We start from the raw sequence: 25,826 nt of genomic DNA, 5'->3' as shown, positions 1-25,826 counted from the left end.
GGTCGCTGTGTCCTGTGTGAAGGCTTATTCACGCTCCCTCTCTTGCGCTGTCTTCGCGCATGCGTGACACCGGGCGGCTAGCTCCTGTGTGGTCCCTCATACGCACTCCGCACAGGCGCGGGACGGGGCCAGAATGTCTGTAGAGCTCCGCGCCTGCGCACAAACACTCCGCGCATGCGCGCTGGCGAAGGGGGGGGACCCTGAGTCGTCTCGGCCTGCCCACCATTTTGTGGTGGGATCACAGCGCACCGCGCGCCCGCCTCTCCCCGCTCCGCCATGACGGAGACGCAGCCAGCGGCCGGGCCGGCGGAATCCGCGCCTCTGAACGCAGCCCCCGCGGCAGCCCCGGGCTCGGAGCCTGAGACCCGGCGGCTGAGCGAGCTGCGCGTGATCGACCTGCGGGCCGAGCTCAAGCGCCGCAACCTGGACACCGGCGGCAACAAGAGCGTCCTCATGGAGCGGCTCCGCAAGGTGGGGGGGAGGGGAGAAGGAGGGGACATCCGGGTCCTTTGTCCGGGGCGGCGCTCCTGCGCGCATGCGCGACCCGCCCCTCCCCCTCCCTTCCCCCGCGGCCTTCCTTTGGGCCCGGGTCGTGGCTGCCTGTGCGCGGCCCGCGCCACCCCGCCTGCTGCCCCCCGCCCCCCCCCGGGGTGCTGATGGTTTTGGGGGCCTCCACAGCCCTGCCCAGCCCCGCCCGGCCTGAACAAAAGGTCTGGACGCAGCCCCGGGTGGAGGCGCATCAGGACGTCTGCGGGGCGGCGAGCAGCCCCTGCACAAACCCTCGTGCTCGGAGGTCTCGGCGCCCGGCGAAATCGGCGTAACGGCGTGGCGTTCGGGGAGGTTTCCGGCTGCTGTCGGCTGTCGTTAGCGCTTCTCGTCTTGTGCGTTTTTGTTCTCCGGTCGTCCACGGTTCGTTTTCGTAGGTTTGGCGAGCGGGTGACGACGTGGACGGCGTCCAGCCGCCTTTGCTTGCTTTTTGTAGGTTTGACGCTACGGCGCCCAACGTCTTCGTCTTGTTTTTGTAGGTTGGACGCCGCGGCTTCGGACCGTCTTTGTCTCAGTTTTGTAGGTTGGACACTGCGTGGTCCATCGTCTTTGTCTCGATTTTGTAGGTTGGACACTGCGTGGTCCAACATCTTTGTCTTGATTTTGTAGGTTGGACACCGCGTGGCCCAACGTCTTTGTCTCTTTTTTGTAGGTTGGACACCGCGTGGTCCATCGTCTTTGTCTCGATTTTGTAGGTTGGACACCGCATGGTCCATCGTCTTTGTCTCGATTTTGTAGGTTGGACACCGCGTGGTCCGTCATCTTTGTCTCTTTTTTGTAGGTTGGACACCGTGTGGTCCATCGTCTTTGTCTCGATTTTGTAGGTTGGACACCGCATGGTCCAACATCTTTGTCTTGATTTTGTAGGTTGGACACCGCATGGTCCAACCGCTTTTGTCTCGATTTTGTAGGTTGGACACCAAGGCGCCCAACCGTTTTGCGCTCGTTTTTGTAGGCTGGATGCTGCGGCGTCCAGCATCTTTGTCTTCGTTGTTCTTCTCCGGTGCCTAGAGGAGCACTTCCATAGGATCGTAGCGAGCTAGGGCTGGAAGGGACCTCGGGAGGTCATCTAGTCCAGCCCCCCGTTCAAAGCAGGACTATCCCCAGATGTATCCTTGCAGTGAAGACTTTGTCTACCCAGGTCTTAAAAATATCCAAGGATGAAGAGGCCACACCTTGGATTAATTAGCCTGTTCCAGCACTTTCCTACCTTCTAGTGAGAGAGTTCTTTCTTAATATCTAACCTCAACTTCTCTTGCTGCAACTTGAGCCTATTGCTCCTTGTTTTATCATCTGCCCCCGCTGGGAACAGTCCAGCTGCATCCTCTCTGGAGCCACCCTGCAGCGAGTTGAAGGCTGCTATCAAATCCCCTCTCAGTCTCCTCTTTTCCAGACTAAATAAGCCCAGATCCCTCAGCCGCTCCTCCTAAGCCACGTGGCCCAGCCCCCAAAACCATTTTCATTGCCTTCTTCTGGGCTCTCCAATTTGTCCACATTCTGTAGTGGGGGTCCCGAAACTGGACATAGGACTCCAGATGAGGTCTCACCAGTGCCAAATAATGCTTTCGTTGTTGCCCAGATTGCTTCTGTTCTTTCAGTGCGGCCCAGATACTGTAAATGTTGCGCTCTGGTTCCCTATCTCAGTGTTGGGCACTCGGTACAGTTGAAATTCGTGATCGCTTCTTATGCACCGTTTGTGTGTTATGGGATCAAAGCTTTTCTGTATGTGAGGAAATAATGGGGGATGAAAGCAGGGTAAATCCACAAAAAGATAAAATACCAAGTTAATGGCTTCAACAAAGTGTTGTCATTGCAGTGACTCTCTCTTTCTGTCTCCCGTAGGCCATTGAAGAGGAAGGAGGAGAGCCTGATGAAATTCCAGTGGCTTCAGAAATGACGAACAAGAGAACTCCAAAGAGAACTAACAAAGGTACGGAACAGTTCTGGAAAGGTGTACGTTGCGTCTATAATGTAGTCTTATTTCCTTGGAGTTAGTTTTCATTATTCTGAACTTTGGCTGTCCCGTTGTTAATGCTACTGGTAAAACTATGCCAGCAACAGCTAAATGTTGGAGACTTATCACTCTTTCCCTGACCAGCGGAGACAGATTATTAATAAGTTTAAACACAACTCTTATTGGTACGCCAATAAAATTGTGGACAAGGCTTTAAATTTCAAATGTATTTTTAGGACGAATGACTCCGACAGGATTGTGCCAGGAACAGAGCAAACAGCTGCCATGTAAAACCATTACAGGCTCTGCCAGTAATCTTAATCTTCAGTTGCCATGCTGCTGTTTATTTTCTTTTCATAACTGCGTGCTGTTTCAATGGCTATCTAGAAAGATGAAATCTTTGTCATCACAGAATTGAAATTTTGCACGTAATAAATTGTACAGCCCTGGGGATAATTGAAACAGTCGCTAAGCAAGTACAAGCAAACAAAGTGGTCCTAAAATGCGAGATTTTTCATTTGAATCAACATTTTGCAAAGAAATCCTTCCTTTTCTGAAAGACAAGGTAGCCTACTACTACTAATAGAATGTAATTGTGTGAAAAAGCCTCAAATATTGACTTGGGTATTCAGATGCACATATTACTGGAATTTCGTTTAGCTCCTGTATAAAAATCAGCCATATTTCAAAACATTGCTTTTGAGAGAGTTGTTTGAAGCCACTTCCTTTCCACCCGATGGTGGTTAAGTCTGAGAACCACAAAGTGAAAATCTTACTCAGTAGCAATTTCTTTGCATATTTCCCTGATGTGAGACTTGGCTTAAACATGTTCTGGATCTTTAAACTGATGGCCTTTATTTTATGATTTGGTCTTTTGTGGACCTGCTTGCAATATTTGGATCTAAATTGTAAACTGTTAATAAATCAATCTTTTCCAGAGCAAATAGGACTTAAATAGTGACATTAGGCTTCTGTAATAATTATTTTTTAAGGTTTCATATTGAAATATTTTTTATTTTTATCCTTTTAAATATTGAGGTCTTGGGGAGGAGAGAATGGTATAAGCAAACATAACTGCTCACTTAGATGTGATAGGAGACATCATTTAATCACATCTAGTGTTGCAATACTGTCTCACTTACCTAGGGACAGAATTTGCTTGCTGCATCCGATCTTGGTTTTTTGTTGTTTTTTTTTAATGATGAACTTGGAACTTGAAGTTTAGCAAAAAGTGTATACTGACATGTTTATCACCTGAAGAATATTGTTTTCCAGGGCGAAAGCCAGAAGACGAAGGTGTTGAAGACAACGGACTTGAGGAAAACTCAAGAGATGGACAGGCAAGTGAAATCATGCTTGAGATTAAAAAGAGGGTGCTGCTTCAAGTCACAGTGAATATAGATCTATTCTCTTTCTTCTTTCAGGAGGATATTGAAGCGAGCTTGGATAACTTGCAGGATATTGACATGATGGATATTAGTGTGTTAGATGAAGCTGAAATAGATAATGGCAGCGCTGTAGATTGCGGAGAGGATTATAGTGCTGATAATATTCTTGACTCACTCTCTGATAGTAAAGACAATACTGATGCAGAAATGAAAGAACTTCCAGATCAGCTAACTGATCAGCTAGAAAATGAGGTAGGTAACTGGAAGTATTTCTACAGTTTTCAGAAATTAAGGAAGATGCCACTAGAAATGTGTCATTTAAACAGTAGAATCCAAATTATTACTTCTTTGCTTTCCACATAAGGAAGTAAGTTGGAAGTCTGTTTCTTTACCATTACACATGCCCTATCTGTGTCAATAGCATCCTAACTAAACATATTTAGGTCTGTTTGCATGCAGTATAACTCGAGCTTTATTCAGATTTTGCCTGTCCTGTTTTGGCAGTCTTTCAACTTAAATCTTCACTCAGAGATCAGTATGAGAAACTTGGATGTTCTTTACCAGTAAAGAAAGAAAGAAAGTTTAAAGACGTTGAAAGAGTCTTTAAATGTCTTGTTCGCATCAGGTTTCCAAAGTATTACCCATTCCCTTATCTTGGGGGTGCCGTTTCTGTTCTTTTACTGTTACTATCTGAGGGTTAACGACATTGCATTACTGATCTCTTAACTTGGAAGGCAAAACTTTTGATTTTCTGCAAATTAACCCAGCTAGGAGTCCTACTGGTGGATGACTTTTCTGATCTAAGGGCCCAGTGTGTTACTTCTGAGACCTGCATTACCACTAAGTGACCAGATTTGGTAGTCTTTTATATATTTTAGACTTCTGACTTAACTTTAGAACCTTAGAAGTAAGGTAATAAAAAGTGACAAAGTTACTAAATGTTTGTAAATCTCCTTAAAAGATCGGGAAATATTTCCATTGGACAAGACTAATCTGAAATTAAAGTGTGTTATAAATTTATGTTTTATTGCTAGTAAATAGTTCCTTAATTAACTATTAAGATACTCAGCCATGTCTCAGTATTCCTATGTAGAATTTTGAGGTTGGATCAAGAGCTTCTTTGAATACTGATAAATCTTTTTTATCTGCCTTAGGAAATCAGATACAGGAGTATTGTTTCTCATTTGGGTTTGTCCAGTAAAGCTATATTCAGTATTTCTAAGGAATTAAATATTTTTCATTTAATTTTTCAGGAAGATGTTGAGGATATTGGAACCAGCTTAGATGCTGTTTCATCTGACTTGAGTGAAATGAAGGTAAATTTAAAGTTCAGTATTGTAAATTCTTTGTAGTACTATATTAAAAATATTCATTACGCTAATGTCTCAATAACAGAACTGAAGCTAGCCTTTTATATTGGTTAGAATTCAATTATGATTTCTATTAAGCACTGTAATACCTAAATTATATTACTTGTACAATGCACAGATGTATCTATCTATTTTACTCTGTAAAGGTGCACATCTGCTCTGCCTTCTGACTCACTTCAGACTTATCCCCGAACTAGCTCTTTAAGTTTTACAGTGAACAGTGGGTTCTCAGCTCACCTGGTACCTTTTTTGCCATTTGAACTGAATCTTTCTTTGCTATTTTTGGCTTCCCAATTTATCCTTTTTTGCTTGATTTTTAAAAAGAAATGGAATTGTCAGAAAACTGCTGGCTTGTGTGAGCACCACTAGAACTTAAATAGCCTGGCTGTTTCCTTAAAAATACCTTTAATCACTTGTTATTCATATATGTTCCTTCATTTCCTCCTTTGGTGTTGTGAATTATACTGATTAGTATAAATGCACAGTCTGCTTTTTCTGTAGATATTCATATAATTGATATGGGAGACATATCAGTACCTTGTAGTATTTTGAGTTGTCTTCAGGCAGACATGGCTGAACTAAGAGAGCCTTTTTTAGCTTTTGTTTAAAATAGTTCTGGATAAATCAGGTTTAAACAAGCTTTGAAATTATATTAATTTAGACATCTTTTAAAATTCATGCATTATTTTTCAAATGTAATTGAAAAAATCTTTAAAAGCACTTTTTTTTTCCTTACAGAAAATGGAGGAACCATGCTTGGAGCCAGGTACTGTTAAAGAAAAATATAATCCTGCCTTTTCAACTAATTCTATTGAGGCCACTAGATATTTTATAAAATACATTAGTTTGCATTAAATTTCTTATGGTGGACAACCCAGATCATGCAAGGGTCATAGAGATTGGAAACCCAATCATATCCCCAGATCTATGAAGTAATGTCTGTCATTCAAGAAATATTTCACTGACATGTAATAGTTATTTTAAAAACTTCTTTACGATGCTAAATAGATATAGACAAATTGTTTTTAGTTTTTAAACTGAGATTGCCACGAGTAAAACAGATCTTGTGATATCCCACAGTGCTATAATTCTATAACTGTAGAGCAGAGAAGGCATTAGAAAGTTATTACAGGGGACTAAAATGTTAAAAAAAAAAATAAAAAAATTAGTAACTGGATACAGAAGAAAGAAGACAGAGTTTCTTCCTGGAAATTTCATACAAATACTATTCACTTTCTGGACTGCAAACATACTCATGCACCAACAGAAGATGCCCCAGTTTTCATGTTGGACTCTCTGCTAAAAGAATTTCAGTGAAATTAGAACATTGAACTTTCAGTGCATTGATTGATTCATTCAGTTAAACGTCTTGGACTTGGAAGCTAAATAGAGAAGAACCAAACCTGAACAATTTCATGAAGAATTTCAAGGAACAGCCAGAAGGTTTTTATTAAATCTGTGGGGGCGTTTTTCTTCCGTGTAGCTTTCGGGCTTTAACGTAAGAGTTTGTTAGAGAGCAGCTAGCCTAGGGCTCTTACTGTTGTGTCCACTAGGGTTTTCCAATCTCTGTGTAGCTTAGAAGGTCTCTTGGTGTTAGTGTGGCAGCCATGCCAGTTCCACATTTGTGATTGCTGTATTTCCCTGGTGATTAAATCTTGTGCCATTCTATTCCTGTTAAATCCGTAGAAAATGAGAAAATACTCGACATTTTGGGGGAAACTTGTAAATCTGAGCCACTTAACGAAGACAATTCCGAAGTGGAGCAGCCATTTGCACAGGAAGGAAGTAACGTGGTGCCAGGCAGAAAGCTAGCGGAGGAAGAGGACGCTCTTGCTGCCGCTGAGTCGGAGGAAGAGGCCTTAGCTTTGGACAGCAAATCGGCCCCAGCGGTGGCAAGGAAGGAGGCAAAGCGTTTAGTTGTAGCGAAAGGGGAGACAAGTGAACAGACAATAGAGGAAGAGAAACCGGAGGACTCTGAATGTTTAGGAGTAGACCCCGTAAGCGATCAGAGTAGCAAAGCCTCCCAAGGCCCGGAAGCCTCTAGTGGGGAAACAGCGGATACAGGCGCGGGTGCCGAAACCAAAGATAGTAAAGAAGATGCCAAGAAACCCGAAGACAAAGCTAATGCTGAAGACTCATCCGCTACTAAAGAGTCCTCTACCAATGAGGGCGGTGATCAGAAAAAGAGGTTTGTTTTTTCTCAGTTCTAGACCAGATGCTATCTTTTTTCATTGGTCATTAAGTGATGCAAAAAAGCTGTTTCCTTCAATTGGCCAGCGAGACTGATGAAATTGTAGCTTATTCCTAAAGAATCTCTTTTGTTTCCTCTTGTGCAGTTTGTAACTGATGGTCTGATTCTTTTCCTCAACCTTCAAAGGTTGTTATCTTAAATTATTCCTGTTTTTAATCTTGCATCTAGACATAATAGTCCATTTAAAAATCTGACTTCCCTTATTTCTTGTCAGATTTCTTAAAACAAATTTGCAAAGTGTGTTTTCTGTTTCACAACATGGTTTCTGGTAGGTATTCAATTATAGCACCTATTATTATTTAGAGTTTAACCTTTTTTTCTTTCCTGATTGAATAACACTGATTTTTGTCTTTAGCTCAGTTGAGGAGGACAGAGATACAAAGGCAGTGTCAAAAGATGAAAAAGGTAGGTTTCGTTTAAAAAAACAAGAAAAAATTTAAAAACCCTTAATATTTATTTGTTAAATATCAGAACTTCATTTCCATTTTTTAGAATGGGGTATTTTAAATGTGTATCTTCAAAAACGTTGGCTAAAAAACATTGTTTTAAATGCCAGCAAGATGCATTTTATAATTCAGACCTTTCCAGGGAAACTTGTGTTACCATCAAAGAAATAAATCTTAGAAAGTGGATTATTCCATGTCTAAGGATCACTTATTGTGCATGCCTCCAAAGAAAAAGTTGCCATTTTTTAGCGTGTATGCTTGCCATTGCAGCTGCTTAACACTTTTTGCCGAGTAAAGTGTTCCAGACTAAGCACATGCATGAATATTGTGTGTTTTATGTATATCATTTCCTATATTGCTAAAAACACAAGGGTTGTAATAATTGCACATCTCACTCTAAATATTTTAACTGCACACCTGTGACAGTCTTTAACCTGTCTCAGCTCTCAGTCTTTGACCATGTCCAACCTATACTTCATGTGCTCACTGGAATGTTTTGACAAGCAGTGTCAGCTGGGGCCTTGCCTTCCTCTCTCCCCCCTCCTTGCTCAGCTGCAGCTCCAATACTCTGCCCTATCTCCCACAAATATGGAAGTTGGCAACCTCTGGCTGCTAACCTGTAGCGCTCCAAATGTCTTAATATTGGGAGCAAATGAGTGTTTCTGTTTTGGCAGCCTCTTATTCTTTTACGTGGGTTTTTTTTCTGACTCTGCATTGGTCTTCTGTCATCTAACAACTGAGCCTAAACTCAATGGTCTATGCCAGATTACATCTGCCTAAAAGACACTATTGGAGTATTATGTTTGTAAGAGAGCTGCATTCTGGACATCACTCTGCACATGTTTAGTTAACATTATCCCAGCTGGAGAGTTTGCAGAGCTTTTTTGTCACTATTGAAATCCGCATCTGAAAAATTGCATCTCTTACAATTCAGATTCTGGCAGATGCATTTTTGTAATCTAAACAGTGAGGGCCTCCTCTCCTCTCTGAAGTCAAGTTTTGGAAATGGTGCCTGTTTGATGGCAAGCTCCCATGGAACTACGAAGAACAGTGGTTTGGTGATTTACTGTAGAAGACGGTACTCAGCCAACCACAGGTAGCCGCTGAAGAATTTCTACTTTCAGACCTTTATTCCACACGTGCAGCTCCTCTCTGATAAACCTGTCTAATTTCCAATAATAAATGCCTTCTCTTCTGGCCTGGAGCATGTACCAGCACATTGTTCCTCCAGAAGAACTTACCCATTGTGGTCATGATGTTCAAAATAAGTTACGGATACACCTGTGACTGCTTGTCTAAACGGTTAACAGAAAAACAGGCCTGTGCTTGTCCAGTGAGAGCAAAACTTCAGGTTTTCTCTTGGGGTATGACACTAGTTTCAGGAACACATTTTTAAATCTACTAGTGTGACAAAATTTGACATTTAAACTTGAAACCAAAAATGTTTTGGTCAATTCACCCAAACAGAGTGTTGAGGTTGGTTAGTCTAAGCTCAGGCTGGAGAATTCTCGAAGACGTGCCTTGACAACATAGAAGAAGGAAGATAAGGCAGATTTCATTACCCCTAGCACTGAAGCCAACTCATCAATATACCAGAAAATTATCTTTGCACCTAAATGGAATATGCACATTAGTCCAAAAATTCTTGAGGCTGCTGGAGTGACTGACACAGAATTGGCTGCTTGATTTTTTTAAGATCTATTTTTATATGTTGCTGACATAATTTATTACCAAACTCAGGATCGAGGATATTCATTCAGATGGTTGACAGACCATATGCAATGCAGACCTCCTGTTTGAACTGAGATCCCATTGAAAAGGAATGCTTTTGTAAGAAGAGACCTTTTTTTTTTTTCCCAAGGCATAGAAGAGAAGGGGGAGACCTTTTAAGTAAAGATGCCTTATTTGATGTAGAAACTGGAAGGAACATTCAGTTCCAAGGTATTTCTGTCTCCAAGCTGAGTAGCAGTTGAATCCATTTGCCACAGTATGGTTGCTAATATGAATGAGTCCAAGTGGTGTCATCCAGTGCAACCTGTTAGCAACTATCACACACATCCCTTCCCTCTACCACTGGTGCCTGCTCAGCTAGAGTATGAATAACCTTTTTAGCATGCTTCAGAAATACTCGTGTGTTAGAGAATCTGCTTGGCAGCATTTGGGGGCTTAGCTTAGACCCTGGGCAATAGGCCTGTGCGAGTTGGCAGCTATTCGATCCGGATCCACTTCGGATGCCAGGGATCCAATCTGGAGCTCCGGACCGGGTTCCCACTTTGATCCCACCAAAACGGCTCTGAAGCTTCGGAGCCACCTCGGAGATCCAGTTGTAGGGTATAATGGGGAATCAATGAAATATCTATAACTTGGTTGGGTTTTTTTGTCTGATTTGGATTAAACTGGCAGGGATGGTAGCCTCTGCTGAGGGCATAAAGCCTGCCAAGTTTCAAGATCAGTGCAGGGGTCTGGGGGGAACTGTACCCCAAATTCTTGAAAGCAAAACTTGTGTCGTGTATGTGTTATACCACAGGGGGATGAAAACTGCAGGGGTGGTGGGCCCTGCTGAGGCTATGAAGCCTGCCAAGTTTCAAGGTGATAGGTGTAGGGGTTTGGGGGGAATTGCACCTCAAGCTGTGGACAAGCAGAACTCGTGACATGGGTGACACCTCGTGTTAAGGTGCAGCAGGGTGAAAGCTGCAAGGATGGTAGCCCCTGCTGCGGCCACGAAGCCTGCCAGCTGTCGAGGAGATCGGTGCAGGGGGGTTCTGGGACCCTGCACCCCTAGCTGCTGACAGGCAAAACTCATGACATGGGTGCTTATGCAACTGTCTGTCTTGGGGGGGGTGCAGCTGCTGCAGGCCTGGCTGCTAAGCTACTGAGTTACCACTTACCAATTAACCATGATTCACTCAGGGACCAGCTGGATACACAGTACCTAGCTATTACATAACGAGTTAACGAAGAACAATTAACACCTACAAAACCACAGACTAAGGAGAGGAAATACAGATAATCAGCTGTCCCAAGACAGACAGTCAGTTGCACAAGCACCCATATCATGAGTTTTGTTTATCAGCAGCTAGGGGTGCAGGGCCCCAGAACCCCTCTGCACCTATCTCCTTGACAGCTGGCAGGCTTCGTGGCCTCAGCATGGGCTGACAGGCCTGCAGCTTTCGCCCCGCTGCGCCTTAACACACACACGGACATCTATGTCACGAGTTTTGCGTGTCAGCAGCTTGAGGTGCAGTTCCCCCAAAACCCCTGCACCTATCACCTTGAAACTTGGCAGGCTTTGTGGCCACAGCAGGGGCTGCCACCCCTGCAGTTTTGATCCCACTGTGGCTTAACACGTGCACATGACATGAGTTTTGCTTTCGCGAATTTGGGATGCAGTTCCCCCTGAACCCCTGCACCAATCTTCTTGAAACTTGGCAGGCTTTATGCCCTCACCAGAGGCTACCACCCCTGCAAGTTTATCCAAATCAGGCAAAAAACGACGAAGTTGTAGACGTTTCATTGATTCCCCATTATATCCTATGGCCGGATCTCCAAAGCGGTTTGGAAGCTCTGAACCGCTTTGGAAAGCCTAACAGAGCTAGCGCTTCGATCCGGACATGCTGCTACGGATGTTGAAGCGTCCAAAGCTTCTCTGGATCTGAAGCCCGGTCCAAAGCCTCGCACGGCCCTACTGGGGAAGCATTATGACCTAGCTTTGGTAGCTCAAAGACACTTTTTCCATTTTTAACAATTGACTTGAGTACTTTCAAAAATTTTATCAAAGGCCAGTTTTGCAAATCGTATTTCATTAGCTGGAACTAGGACTTGTCAGTCCTTCCGGTCATCTGGAGGTTCTACTGTCTGATCACCATTAGCGGACTGAAAACCATATGTACATACACTTTAGAAAGAATTGTTACATGCCTCATGCTGACCATTGGGTGGATCCCCAGATCTGCTTTTCATCCCCATTCATCTGAATCCCATGGCTGCTTGGGACTGAAGTAACGAAGGAACTGAGAGAACAGTGGGGGGTTATAAAGCTGTGCAGGAGCAGGTGTGACCCAACCGACCTGACAGTCAAAAAGATTATGTATGCAGGCCATAAGTGGTGGACCTCCATACAAAGCTCCTCTACCTACTGCGGGTATGTAAGATCGGTAACTGTTCTGTGTTAATGGGCGTCAATTCTTTGTGTTGAATAACGTGCTGTGCTTTCACTATGAGTGTCAAAGCCTATAGTTTTGTCTTAATTTTAAAAATTTGGAACTTACACTTAATAAGTACTTTCAGGAATGTGAATCAGTGGAGGTAAGTATTTCACTTTTTTTCATTTCATCTGTGACTACAGAACGTGGTGCTTATGGAGCTGCTTCTGTAAACTTAACTCATTATTTCAAAAATGTTTTATTGTCTTTTTAAACTAGGTCGCACTACTAGCAGCTCTGGTAGAAACTTTTGGGTGAGTGGACTTGCTTCCACCACCAGAGCTACAGATTTGAAGAATCTTTTTAGCAAATATGGAAAGGTAAGGTTTGTAATCCATTTATTCTTGCTGTTTAGAATGGTTTTTGTTAACTTCCAGTAACCGCAGCTGAAAATGCAGATTACCAAAAAATATTTTTGGAGCGTATATAACAATAAATCAGCAGCCATACAACAGTACATTTGTATTTAAGCTTTTATATTTCATTCCTCACCCTTAGAAGAAACGTCTTTCCAATACATTGCTTGAATCATGTAAGCTTGTAATTTTTTGTTATACATTTACTTTTCCTGTGTTGTTTTGTTGTAATAGACTGCTCATAAATATGCAGGGATGCATATGGAAGTAGATTGCACGTTAAATTACAAACTTTATTTCTGATAGATTATTTAAGAAGAGTAGATCTCTAAATGGAGATTAGTCCAAACATTGGTTTATCTAAAGGTAACATGGCTGCCAATATTGACACGTGAAAAAGCTTGTTATTGGTTACTGCAAACTTACCTTGAAAGGTAATGAAAACCTTAATGGTGGTCATGATAAATGAAACAAATTAAGCTCCGCACAGCTCTAGACTTGTGTTTTGAATCTCATGGCTTTATTCTATTTTATGCAAAACCATGTTAACTGTCGCTAAACAGAAATCAGTTATTTTGCTCACCTGATCAATCCAGAATTTAATTTGGTGATATGGGAGGGGCTAATCCTAAAAAAGCACAAATCTAAAATACATGCAACAACCTCATTAATATTTGCCTCTTATTGAATAATCTGTAAATGTTTCTTGTCATTCAAACAAAGGAACCCTGTTCCCCTTTGGAATAGTGGCTGCTTGCAGATGTAAAAACAAAACAAAACAAAACAGTGCTTTACTTCAAAGTCGGCACGCTCCAGCACGTGCCCAGAAGAGGCAGCGCCACGTTAGTTGGATCCAGCTCACCCAGCGTATGTATAGATCAGGTGCTTTTTTTGCACTTTTATCTAATAGCTGGTTGAATCTGCTTTAGATAAAAGCTCCAAAAAGCTGAGCTGAAACGTCCAATCTATACAGATGCCATGGAGCCGGGTTGAAGTAACACTGCTGCTTCCAGTAAAGCGCAGTGGTTTTTTTCCTTTGACATCTGCAAGCAGCCAGCGATTCTAGGCAGAGTTAAACTTACAAGGAGGTAAAAGGTACACCTGCAATAAATGTGCTATTTAGAAATACATTGCATTTCCAGCTGTCCCTCAAAATCTGGAGCCCATGTGAATTAGAATTATTCCCTTCATTATGAATTCTGCTTTACAGATTCTTTCTGCATAAATGGCTTTTATGGAAATACTTTTATGTCATCTTGGGGGTTTTTTTTTCTTATTTCCTTCCCTGCTTTTGGTGAACACTTTGTCTCTCAAATCAAATTGTTTTCGAAAATGTAAATGTTATGGCTAGCGTTGTAGGAGTACTATTACCGATGATTAGTAAAGCTGCATTACTGAAGGTAGAGCTCATCTCAGCAGGCTGTTGTGGAACCGACATGGGCAGGAACTGAGTTAACTTGCCTTAGGCACTCGTTCCTCGTATCACTCTTCAGCAAGATGCTACTTCGAGAGAGGGAAGTCCTAATTGTCTTCTGAACAGAATTCGCTTTGTGTCTCCTTTTCACCATTTGAGCCTGCAAGTGGTTGGCCACTTGAAAACTGATGTTTCATTGATCAGAGGCAGCATTAAAGTAGAATGAGAGTGACATTTAACATTTCATGTCTTTAAATAGTCTGCACGTGTTGTTGTTTCCTTATCTCAGAATTGTATATCTGTTTTTCCTCCTTAAGGTGGTTGGTGCGAAGGTGGTGACCAATGCTCGAAGCCCTGGTGCTCGCTGCTATGGTTTTGTTACAATGTCTACAGCTGAGGAGGCAACAAAATGTATTACTCACCTCCACAAAACAGAGTTACATGGGAAAATAATCTCTGTAGAAAAAGTAAGTGGAAATTCTCCAAAAATAAATAAAAGCACATCTGCTATTGGAACATACATTACTGAATTTCTGTTTTACCTGGGGTTTTTTCATACAATTTCAGGCAAAAAATGAACCTGCTGGGAAAAAGCCAGCCGAAAAAAAAGAGAGCGAAGTGAAGAAGGAAACAGGAGTTAGCGAAAGGTATTATTCTATAGATTCCCTATGTTGGAAATGAAACGTGTTCTGGTTTTGGGGTGTTTGCTGTTTTGTCTAGAAGAATAACCAGGTGAAGAAATTCCTATGGTGTATACTTAATAAAAACTGGAGTAAGAGATGTAAACATTTCATACCTGAATTTATTAAAAAGTAGGTTGCATGCCATTAAAAGAGGAGTTCTGTGATACAATCACCTTATTTTGTAGTAGGTTTTCCATTTATGTTGTGTTGGCCTTTTGATTTTCAGTTTAAATCAAAGGAGGCCAATGGAAACGTTAGCAATTACCCCACTAGAACATGTTAGCAGAAAAGACCTTTAATCTTTTAGAGGGGCTTCAACAGAATTTGGTCCTTCTCTTGTCATCAGTTATTACCCTATAACATGTATATATAACATATATCTATATAATAACATATACCCTATATCATCTAATTGCTGTTTGGTTGCAGATCTCTGCAGCTTGAGAGGCAGATTTTTATGTAACTATCCAATATGGGAACCTGGATGTGAGCCACAGATAGGGTTATCTAAAAATCTGTTGAGGTTTTATATTTTGGTGTTTAAACATTAAACAGATTTCCAGTACTAGTGTATGCAATCACATATCAAATTTGCATCATTCGAGGGATGAGGAGGGCACTGCAGTGTCTGAAAACAACATTGACAACAAGAGGGGAAAGAAACCGAAAAACACACACATCCCTGATTTAGCTTCCCTAGATGGTCTTGACCGTAGATCACCTGTTTAGACTTTGATGTGTCCTGTTTGTCACTATGATAAGAGATGAGAGATCCAGCTGGTTATTTCCCTTAAATGTCAACATCCCCATACATGCATTTTTAGCTTGAGTCCCTATCAGATATACCTAAGTTCAGTTTTGCAGTTCGTTTTGGGGTTTTCTTGCCATTTTAATCATAATTACATGGTCTTTCTGGACCCGTACTGCAAAATCTTCTGCTGTTAGCATTTCTGTTGCATCTATTAAGTTAGGCAGGCATGTTCTATATTTGCTTAGAGGCCTTTCATTTGCTTATACCCTTCTGCTGTAAAGCCTGCAACACTTAAATGTCTGAGACATACTCTGAAGGCCTCTCCAGGGTTCTGATCCAGGATCAATCTGGTTGCTTGCTAGAGCTTTGGTGTAGTATCTTCCCCTCATGCAGCTGGGTTCTGTGTTACTAATACGATTACCAGCAGTTGAAGCTCAGATGTTCAGGACTCTGTTCCCAGAATTTGTTCTCCTTCAGTGCCATGCTGCTTCTCATTTCCCGAATGCTGAGTACCAGCCAGAAAGGTTCAGCTGAGTCCCCTACTTCACATATTTTCTTGAAGTAGACTCCTGTCAGATGCATGACTAATTGTATGGCTTTGCTTCATCAGGTTTTCGCCTTTAGAAACTAATTCTGGGAGAGGTTTTCTTAACCCCTACATACAAGGGTAATTGCCTTGTATTTAGTGGACATAACCCACAGCATGCCTGAGAACTTTCTTTCGTGTGCATTGCAGTTATCATGCAAGGCCAAAGCTTTATGGAAGCTGTACACTATGTTCTGATCTCTTTGTGCTTCATGCCAAAGGAATGAGCATTTTCAATATGGCAACTTTTGGCCCAAGTTCCTGAGCCAGCGTTTTATGTGCAGAAGGAAATCCATATTGGTCTATTTCTGGCTCAGACTTTCTGCACATTGCTGCCATTTTTTGTCAGTGTGTTGCTGGCTCTTTTCCCCTCCAACTTTAAAATCTCTCTGTAGGTCTGGTAGTGTTAAAAAAGATGAGAAGTCTGACCAAAAAGATGATGCTAAGAAAACAGAAGAGAAAGATGGAAAAGATGAAAAAGAAAGAAAAGATAAAGATGATCTGAAATTGGGGTCTTCAGACCAACCTAAGGCTACCAAAACCGGTAATTTAACTATTGTGTTGCTATAGATGAACCAGCGTGATTCATGTGGATGCTTAGAGTTGTGCCTTCCCAAACAAACAGTTGTTTGCAAAGTGTTTTGGATTCTCAGGTGAAGGGCAAAGCCATATTCTTCTTCATCTGTTTTTCCTGACTTCCAGCTTTTACACAATTTTGGGCATTATTATGGGTGATGAGATGAGGAGATTTGAAGGTATTCTGTTCAGAATCTGTGAATCAAATTAGAGCAGTTTGGGCATTGGGTGCATCTATGTGAAGTGGCAGACAAGGTTCCTTGGGTGAATTTGATATCTTTTATAAGATCTTTTATAAGACTTCACATATATGTGAAGTGGTTATAATAGCAGGTACCTTTTCTCCTTATTAACCTTAGCATCTGTTGGGTCCCCTTAAGGGATAGAACTTGGAAACAAGCATTGCTTGGCCTTGTAGGTTTAGGAGAAGAAAAAAGCAAATAAAATTAGGAAAAGGATCTCCAGTTAAAATTGTCAGACTGGACTTCTGCTTCACTCTAAAACCATAGTAAATGCTGGGCAGTGGAAGAAAATGAGGCTTTGTTTTTGGTTGGTTTTTTTTTTGTTTGTTTTAATTTAATTTTGTCTTCCTGCTGTGTATCTAATACACAAGGCTGGGTGGTTTACTAGGTCAGACTAACATTAAGTAAATCCATGATGACTTGTTAGTAGAAAAGGGTGAACACTGACAATTGCAATCTGTATGGATTCTATTTTCATTATAAGATTGAATGTTGCTGGTTATGTTGACAGGTGTGTTTCATTTTCATCTTATTCACGTTAGATATCGGAAGTTATAAACGGACTGTGGAATTAATCGAGTAATATCCAAGCCACTGCTACTAGTACTACTCAGTTTGTGGAGTAAAGATTTACTTTGATACAAGAGGAACAGAGATTTGAATTACTCTGACATAGCATCATTTAAGAGGTTTAAATGTTAATTTTAATTTTTGGCAGGGCAGCTTCTGTCACTGAAAGCGATGGCCCATTCTGCAAGCTACATACTCTGATATTATTTTTCTGTTTTTTGTAGGAAGTAAAGGAACTGAGAGGACTGTCGTAATGGATAAATCCAAAGGAGAACCTGTTATAAGTGTGAAAACTTCAACTTCATCAAAAGAAAGAGTAAGTTTAATGTCCCTATACAGGGACCACATATGATCCTTTATAGTATCCTTGCGTGATCACTGAAGATGTGAACTTGAAAACCTTCACATAAGATATTCTTAGGATGAGGAATGGGAGGAAACTAAAAATATGTTCTGATTTCTGGAACTTATTTTTCTACTAGATTTGCCCAGTTACAGCTTCTGCACCCTGTGTTCAGTAGTCCTGTTAGTAAAATAGCTTCCAGATGGCTGATGCCATAGGCCAAGCTGTAGTCAGGCTGAACAAATGTTGGCATTTAAGTCTTCTATTTGTTATTTGTGATCATCTCTGCACTGATAAAAGGAACAGTGATTTTTTTTTTTTAAATCCATGCCTGGACTAAGCTTCAATAGATAACAGCTGTGAAAAGAGGGGACAATGTTATGAGCGTTTTGTCATAGTCATGCTCTTATACACGGCAATCTGCTAAGCTTTTATCCGTTTTTATCTTAAATACAGAGCATTAAGAGTCAGGACCGCAAATCAGAAAGCAGAGAAAGGCAAAGTATTGTGCCATTCGACAAAATTAAAGCACAGCGGAAAATGAGAGAAGCAGAACAACGCCGGTAAGCAGCAGATTGCTTTGACATTGTTCCTTTTCTGATTTTGGTGACTGGTCTTCACCTAAAGCCATGTAACAGGGATGACTCAATTCATAGTTGGTATTTTAAGTAAACCTATTTTTTTCTCTACTGAGAATAGCCCGTGTTGATACCTGCTCTCAGGTCACACAGCATGATGCCATAAGCCCTAGAATTGTCTAGAAAGCACTGGTTGAGATCACATAAGGAAAGTACAACTCAGATTTGTCTTCCTCTTTTACTTCCTATTCTGTACGTAAGTTCAGGGTTTTTTTTTCATATTTATTAAATATACTCTCCTCCCTTAGCCCAAGGCACGCACAGTCACATGGGGAAGAAGAAAATCCCCTAAAACTGTCCTTCAGCTTAGTGCTTTCAAGAATGTCAGGGTGGTCTCTGGTTCAATATAGAATAAATCTCTGTAGTGCTTTACTGATTGTTCCTCAAAAATGCATTCTTTGTATCTGAGGATAGAGACCTAGTACAGACAGTAACATATTTCTCTGCTTCTCTTATCTTTTAGTGTTGTGTATAAGGATGCAGGTGGTATATTCCACATCTAAATTTCTTGCTAAGCTTCTAGTTTGAATTTAATTTTAAATCATTCTTCTGCTTTTGCAGACCTCATAACTTATCTAAAAAAAGTTAGCTGTGGGCAAGGGAGAAACATTTTCATAAGTCATCAAGCCTGGTTATGGATAAATCTTAGAGAGTTAATATCTGTCTACAGACCTAAAGACCCTGTATGTGGTTTTGACCCTCTAACATTGAGAATTTGAATGGAGACTGATGTTGCAGATCTGAGCCTCTGCAGCTTTCTCACTAATCAGTCCCAGTTTTCCACCTTTTGAGAGTCTCTCTATGGTATTAGGAGCAGAAGAAATGAACTTGGGGCATTTGGGGTGAGGATCATATGGCCGCACACTTAACATTTAGATCAGCAAGGCTGTGTTTGCCTTCAAGGATGCATGTTGGGAGAGGCAACGTAACTGAGTTGAGTTGAAGGAGCAGATTCCTCCTTGATGCTGAATACTCCTGTGTCTGATCAGAAGAAACAGTCAACACAAATTGGTTATTATTATGGCTCTAAGTTTTTTGTTTTGCAGTTCATTTTCTGTGCTGAAGGGTTACATCTCTAAGCCTTTCATCTTTCTGTATGAACAGCACCCGTGAGCGTCGGGAGAGACAGCAACACCTGCAAGCCCTCCGGGAACGGGAGGAGAGAGAGAGGCTTGAGATTGCTCGCGAGAGACTAGAAATTGAAAGGCAGCGTCTTGAAAGAGAGCGGATGGAAAGAGAGCGCCTGGAGAGAGAGCGAATGCACATTGAACATGAGAGGAGAAGAGAACAAGATCGCATCCAGCGAGAGCGAGAAGAGCTGCGACGTCAGCATGAGCAGCTACGCTATGAGCAGGAACGTCGATCTGCGATGAGGCGACCATACGACATCGATGGAAGGTGAAAGCAGCAAATGCAGAGGAGAAATCATTAGCTCCCTGGTGTAGGTGGGAAAGCTTAAAACCCTTGAGAGACCCCCAAACCATGAAGAGAGCTGGGTAGGGAAATGGTCATCCACGAGGGGTATTAAGTCTTCTGGTTCTCGATTTCCTGCACCCTGCTGGATTGTAGGCAGTAATGTGTGACTGTTTGTCACTGTTAAAGCCTTGCAAAAAGACATTGAACTGTTTATTTAGTCATGCCACTGTATGCCGATAGCTTAGAGTAAGCACCTCTAATGATGGATGTAGTCACAAAAGAAACCTTATTTCAGGCTGTAACTCCCTCCAGGTGCTGCTGAAAGTCCCATGTTTGTGGCTTCTAGGATTAAAGTAATCTGTTTTGGGGCCTCTAACAGAGAAAAATAGACTGGGAGGATTTTCTGTGGTCATTTTGTCCACTTAAAGATGGGTGAATATTTTATTCACAGGGTGAATAAAATATTTATTTTCTAGTGTCAGTACACACAGATTTTTTTTGGTGTAGAGATGGTGTTGATAATGGTTTAACATATAGCAGTCCTTTTTTCCTGAAACCCAGGTATATTAATTATCAAATCAGTGTCTTAAATGCTGCAGAATAGAAATGGAACATTTTACTTTATAGTGAGATTTAAGAGACTAGAAATGGGATGAACTTGGGGGTTTTAAATACGAGAATGACATTTATACTAATTTACTTGCACTTACACTGCCTTTGCTCTGCTGTATTCTTTTCTCTTTACATGTCGCTCTCTTTCTGATGAAAGAAAATCATTCGAGCTGTTAATAGTTCTGCTTGTTATCGCGGGGGGGGAAAAGCAACCAGTCGAGATCAGGTAGGGAAGAACAGAAAAGAAGTCAGTTAGTCTTGACTAAAATATTGTTTGGGACATTCACTTTCTTACAAGGCGGGATGATCCTTACTGGCCAGAGGCAAAGCGAATGGCAATGAATGATAGATACCACTCTGACTTCAGCCGCCAAGATCGTTTCCATGACTTTGACCACAGGGATCGTGGCCGTTACCAAGACCATTCTATAGACAGGTTAGTGCCTTGTCTCCCTGCGCTGCCTGAGGCCAGAAGGCAACGTTGTACTTCAAAGGGCATGTTTCTGTGTTGGTTTTTTTGTTTGCTAAATCCTAAATGCATTGCTGTTAAGAGTCCTTGATGTTTCCTTGTCTGACTGATCTTTTTCATTGGTACATGCTGATTCCTGGTGTTGCAGTTTCCTGATTCACGATGTGTTTAAAGAGCTCATGTTAGTGTATAACTGAGATAAGGGTGAAATAGCATATTCTGTTTGTCATGTTGTCTTTGGACTGGCTTGGTTTTCTAACTGGTGGGAGTGCTTTGTGGGTTTTGCATGTTCATGTGAGCTTTGCTTTTCACTGAGCAGCTGTGGAAGCCAGAGGGGAACAGCTTTGTTGCACAGTGGGGAAATCCTGCCCTCAACTGTTAGCATAAACTGCTGTATTATTAATTTTACCATAAGGTTCTGACATAGATTGTTCCCTTTACAGGAGAGAAGGATCCAGAACAATGATGGGAGAGAGAGATGGACAGGTGAGTTGTGTTTGGACAGAATCTGTAAAAACAGAATGGTTTAATTTTTACAAACTGACTTCCTGTGACGAATCACTGAAGTAAGTGATGTAGAAAAATAGACCCCCCCTTGTAAAGTTATATTTTATTTTTTTTTTAAGAACAATGTATTTATTGTAAATCTGTCACAGGTGTTTACTTTGGCCCTATAAGTACAGCTAGCAAGTATGTCCAAGTTATAAACTTGCAAAAGGGAGGGTGGACGGATATTGTGCAGGTATGCAGGGGTACAAGTGAGAAAGTCAGTCATTGGAAGAATTCCACAAAGCAGTGATCAAGATACTGTGAGCCAATATGGAGTTAATGAAAGTTGCTGAAAGTCGTTTGGAGGAAAATTTACTGCTCCAAAAGATAACCCAAGTAGTAAGATTCATAGATGAGTCTTACAGTATCCAGCTCTCCTCAAATGCCCTCTGCTGATGGATGAGTTATTAAATGGGGTAAGTTTTGATTAGCACTAACCAAGTCAACAGTCAGTTTCAACATGCCGTTTGCCTTTCAGCATTATCCGGATGAGCGGCACGGAGGACCAGACCGCCATTCACGGGACTCACGGGACAGCTGGGGCAGCTACGGGTCTGACAGAAGAATGAGTGAAGGGAGAGGGATGCCCCCGCAGTCCCGGTTAGTATATGGAAATGAGGGCCATCACTCACCAGCACTTCATGAACTTGCTAAAGAGTGACAGTGGGATGGAGGTTCACAAGTGTAAATTCTTTCTCCAGATAGTTTCATCAAAGGTCTGTTCCTTCCCAAGCAGGCAATGAATTTACATATGTAGCTCCTTTGTGCATCGTGAAGGTCTGTAATAAGGAGCTGCTGTGCAAAATGCTTTGCTTGTAACTTCAACTCTTGTGAGGCTTTCTCTTATAGAGGTGATTTTTTTTTTTTAATTGTCTTGCTGGTACTGCTGAAATTCATAGACTTGCAACATTGGAAGCAACCTCATAGAAACATTACAGGGCCAAACCAGTGGACCATCCAACCCAGTATCCTCTCTGTCAGTGGCAGGAGTGGATGCTTTAGAGAGAGAGCATTGAACCAGGTATATCTAGAGTGATCCATCCCCTGTTGCTTACCCTCCCCACATCCATCATCATTAGTTTAGAGATGCCAGAGGACACATCTCTGATCTGTATTCTGTTTAATAGCTATTAAGAGATCTATCATCTGTCAATCTGTTTAGTCCCTTTCTAACCTGGCTATACTATCTGCCTCTACAGCCTCCCTTGGTAATAAGTTCCACGAGTTTTAACTATGAACTGCATACAGAGGTGTACTTCCTCTTGTTAGGTTTAAACCTGTCTCCTACTAATTTCACTGTTTCAGCCCCCAGCTTCTAATATTCTGGGACTTGGTGAATAACAGTTCCCTGTTCACTTTTGTCAGCACCCTTCGGGATTTTATAGACTTGTATCATACCCCGTCCACCTTCTCCTTTCCAAGCTGACAAGTCCTTTTGGTCTCTCATAGTATGGCAACTGCTGCATACCCCTGATCATTTGGTTTCCCTTCTCAGTACCTTTTCAAATTCTACTACATCCTTTTTGAGGTGCAGAGACCAGAAGTGCACACAGTACTCCAGGGTCATCAAATCCAACCCCTCTTACAGACGCAGGATTTTGTGTTCTTAAACCATCCCAATTAAAAGCCTATTCATCCTCCTCTTGAAAACCTCTCGTTAAGGAGATTCCCCAAGTGCCCTAAGCAGCTCGTTCCATTGTCCTGCTGTTCTCACTATGAAGGGAGCTTTTTCTGAGATTTGATCTAAATCAGCTTTGCTGCAGTTTAAACCCATTGCCACGTGTCTGGCCCTCTGTGGCAAGAGAGAGCAGTTTTTTCTACCTTCTGTGTGGCAGCTTTTCAGCTATTCAGAAAGTGTTCGCTCATGCCTCTTAATCTTCTTTTTCCAAAGCAAATGTGTATGGGTTTTTCAGCCTTTCCTCCTGCAGCTTGTTCTCCAGCCTCTTTATCATCTTTGTCACTTGTCTCTGAATCTCCCTCTCGCTCCCTCCCTCTGCTGATTTCTCTACAGTGTCTTTGAAGAGGGACTAGCTTGTAGCTAAAGGGCTGGATTTGCAACTGTATTAAATGAAAGTGACACCAGAATCTTGGCAGAAAACCCAGCATGGGACTGCTTTGAAATCCCAGCCCCCTCTGCTCAGCCTGTGAAGTGGCAGGCACACCTTGTCAGTCCTTGGGAAGAGTGCTTTGTTTTTCTGAAGGGACGACAAGCTAGTAAAAATGCATCCAGATCTGAAAAGTCTTAATTTCTTTTAAATAACCTAGGCTACAGGACACGAAAACATTCTTGGATTGATGAGAATGGTAAGCCCTAAGTACTAGGAGGAGAAATCATGAGGCATCAGATTTACCTTGTAGGATAAATTGGATTAAGGAAATCCTATTTCCTTATTTGTTAGAGTAGATTAAATTGAAGACCATTGTAAACAGGATTGGAACATACCTGGGTAAATTACTTTAGCGTAGTGGGGCCCAGATACTTTTCTGGTTAAATTCCTTAGCCCCTTGTGAAGATGAGGGTTTGTAACCCAACCAGGAGTTTAGCTTAGAAGGGAAGCAACAAACAGCTGCAGGTCTCGTCCTTCATTCAGTAACCTTCTGTGTATTAAGCATCCTGATATGAATGATTGGGGCTCTGCCATGTGTTTATGAATGAGGGGCTATTTGACTTCTCCCTGCACTGTCAAAATGATGAGGAATATGCAGAAAAAATGTTTTTCGTTCTAGAGATGGACGTGACTGGGGAGATCACGGTCGCAAGTTTGAGGGACATCAAGATCGTTCGTGGCAGGGCAGCGTAGATGGAGGAATGATGGGGCGGGATCATGAGAGATGGCAAGGTACACCAGCTGCGTAGTCGCTTATTGTGCTTGCTCGCCCTTTGGTAGTTGATGTATGAGGTATTCTTAACATCCCAAATAAGGTGAAATAGAATATGGGGGATTTGATAATAGGCAGCGTTTGAGCTTCCTTTTTTTTTATTTCCAGGTGGTGGCGGTAGAGGCAGACCTGGCCATGTGATGCATCGGGGAGGCATGTCGGGGTAAGAAGCTATGCCGAGCACTTGGTTTGTTCGCGTTCTTCCTTTTTTCAACTAATTTTTTTTTGTGCTAGAACTGATCAGTGTAGTATCTTGAGAGAGCGCAAAATCATTGAGTTACGCGAAGTGAGATCCTTCCGTTGCCGGGCTTGTCATTTGCATTAAAGACAGTAATGAACTATCCCCGCGATTTTTTGTATAGTGCATTTTACTGAAGAGTGAAAATCGTGCAGAGACGAAACAACACGAGTTTACCTCAGTCTGACAAAAAAACCAAGAGTTGCAGTGAAAAACTAAGATGTCTGGATCTGTTTCTAGGCGTGGCAGTTTCATTTAAAGTGGCAACCAAGGCCAGATGACGCATGGAGAAGGAATGCAAGAGGAAGGATTTGCCAGCGAGGAGAGAGCAAACAGACCCGACAGATCCCATTTCAGCCGTCACTACTGAATGTGTTTTCATTTTTTTTTTAATGTGAGATGGCAACAGAGGTGAATTCTATTACCCATGGTTACCATTACCTGTAACTTGTGGGTTACCATAAGTGTAATTTTTTTAAGCTGCTGCCATATTATATAGCTCAATACAATGTGAACTCATTTGTTTTTGTAATGTGTTGTTCATACCCCATTTAAAATATGTTTGTTAATGAAGCATTCCATTTTCCATAAATAAAATCAGTTTACAGTTACTTGGTTTACAAGGTCTTTGCGGAATTCTGTTTTGACAGCATACTTGAAAATCAGGGTAACTTAAGGATTACTATTTGTTGAAATAGGCATTACCTCCCCCTCGGACTGTCGAAATGTTTTACAGCACCTCCTGCTGGAAGAAACGGGTGAAGAGCGGCTGTTTGCTGCTCTAGCATTGTTTTCACAGGTCATTAAGCTGCAGGGCAAGCGTGATCGCTGATCGGGGAACTGGTTGCCTTCAAAGAATTCTCCAGTCTCTTTTGTATTGAACTCTTAATTCATCTCGGATCAGTCCATTTCTAAGTCACCATGGGGCTACCCACGGCTGTGGCCTTTCTTTCTCATTCATGTCAGTGTGAGTTCCAAGACACAGGGCAAAAAAGTGTCAACTGTTACAGCTCTGGGAGATGAATCATTTAAAACCTGCCAGCACTTATTAATGAATCAATTATTCCCGTCTTCCCCAAAGGGTCACTCGCTCACTCCTTTTGTCTTCAGAGAATGTCCCTCAGTTGCCTGAAGAAATTTCCATTGATCCCATTAACCTTTTCTTGTTACCAAATGCAAGCTCTGCAGCCATTTTCGCTGACAGCAATACTTCCTTCCTCAGCAGAGGGTCTTGAAGCACATATGATGAAAAGGCTAAGTACTAGACCCTGTTGATTCAGTGGGAGATTCTCCCCTAGCCTGTTTTAGGCTCGAAGCTGCATTTTTGCATGATTCCGCTAGATGGC

General features: G+C 41.9%; 1 protein-coding gene across 8 annotated transcripts; it reads left to right on the top strand.

Annotated features, from left to right (window-relative positions):
- The first annotated feature begins 210 nt into the window (after positions 1 to 210).
- LOC102560770 (scaffold attachment factor B1) lies at positions 211 to 25,091 on the top strand. Of its 8 annotated transcripts, none has more exons than XM_019484053.2 (21): positions 211 to 471; positions 2,389 to 2,476; positions 3,776 to 3,840; positions 3,925 to 4,140; positions 5,142 to 5,204; positions 5,997 to 6,024; positions 6,945 to 7,446; positions 7,865 to 7,914; positions 12,377 to 12,477; positions 14,245 to 14,394; positions 14,495 to 14,574; positions 16,343 to 16,491; positions 17,560 to 17,651; positions 18,135 to 18,241; positions 19,421 to 19,714; positions 20,643 to 20,780; positions 21,257 to 21,299; positions 21,841 to 21,962; positions 24,090 to 24,202; positions 24,351 to 24,405; positions 24,605 to 24,809. In XM_019484053.2, exons 1-21 carry the CDS (start codon positions 277 to 279, stop codon positions 24,615 to 24,617), a joined length of 2,664 nt encoding a protein of 887 aa, XP_019339598.1. In that variant the 5' UTR covers positions 211 to 276; the 3' UTR covers positions 24,618 to 24,809. The 8 variants fall into 8 exon arrangements, with proteins under 8 accessions (XP_019339598.1, XP_019339600.1, XP_019339601.1 ...); XM_019484052.2 differs by having other exon boundaries at positions 212 to 471; positions 24,721 to 25,091; XM_019484054.2 differs by lacking the exon at positions 211 to 471 and adding an exon at positions 601 to 710 and having other exon boundaries at positions 24,721 to 25,091.
- The last annotated feature ends 735 nt before the right edge of the window (positions 25,092 to 25,826 follow it).

The sequence above is a fragment of the Alligator mississippiensis genome, chromosome 16 (genome assembly GCF_030867095.1).
Source record: "Alligator mississippiensis isolate rAllMis1 chromosome 16, rAllMis1, whole genome shotgun sequence".
In the NCBI taxonomy this organism is placed as follows: domain Eukaryota; kingdom Metazoa; phylum Chordata; order Crocodylia; family Alligatoridae; genus Alligator; species Alligator mississippiensis.
This window is presented reverse-complemented; position numbering and strand designations above follow the sequence as displayed.

Bases quoted from the DNA above. Each gene is read 5' to 3' on its own strand.
- LOC102560770 (XM_019484052.2), top strand. From the start codon at position 277: ATGACGGAGACGCAGCCAGCGGCCGGGCCGGCGGAATCCGCGCCTCTG. The intron at 17,652-18,134 runs GTAAGTTTAATG...TCTTAAATACAG, and splicing joins CAACTTCATCAAAAGAAAGA to AGCATTAAGAGTCAGGACCG. The intron at 21,300-21,840 runs GTGAGTTGTGTT...TTTGCCTTTCAG, and splicing joins TGGGAGAGAGAGATGGACAG to CATTATCCGGATGAGCGGCA.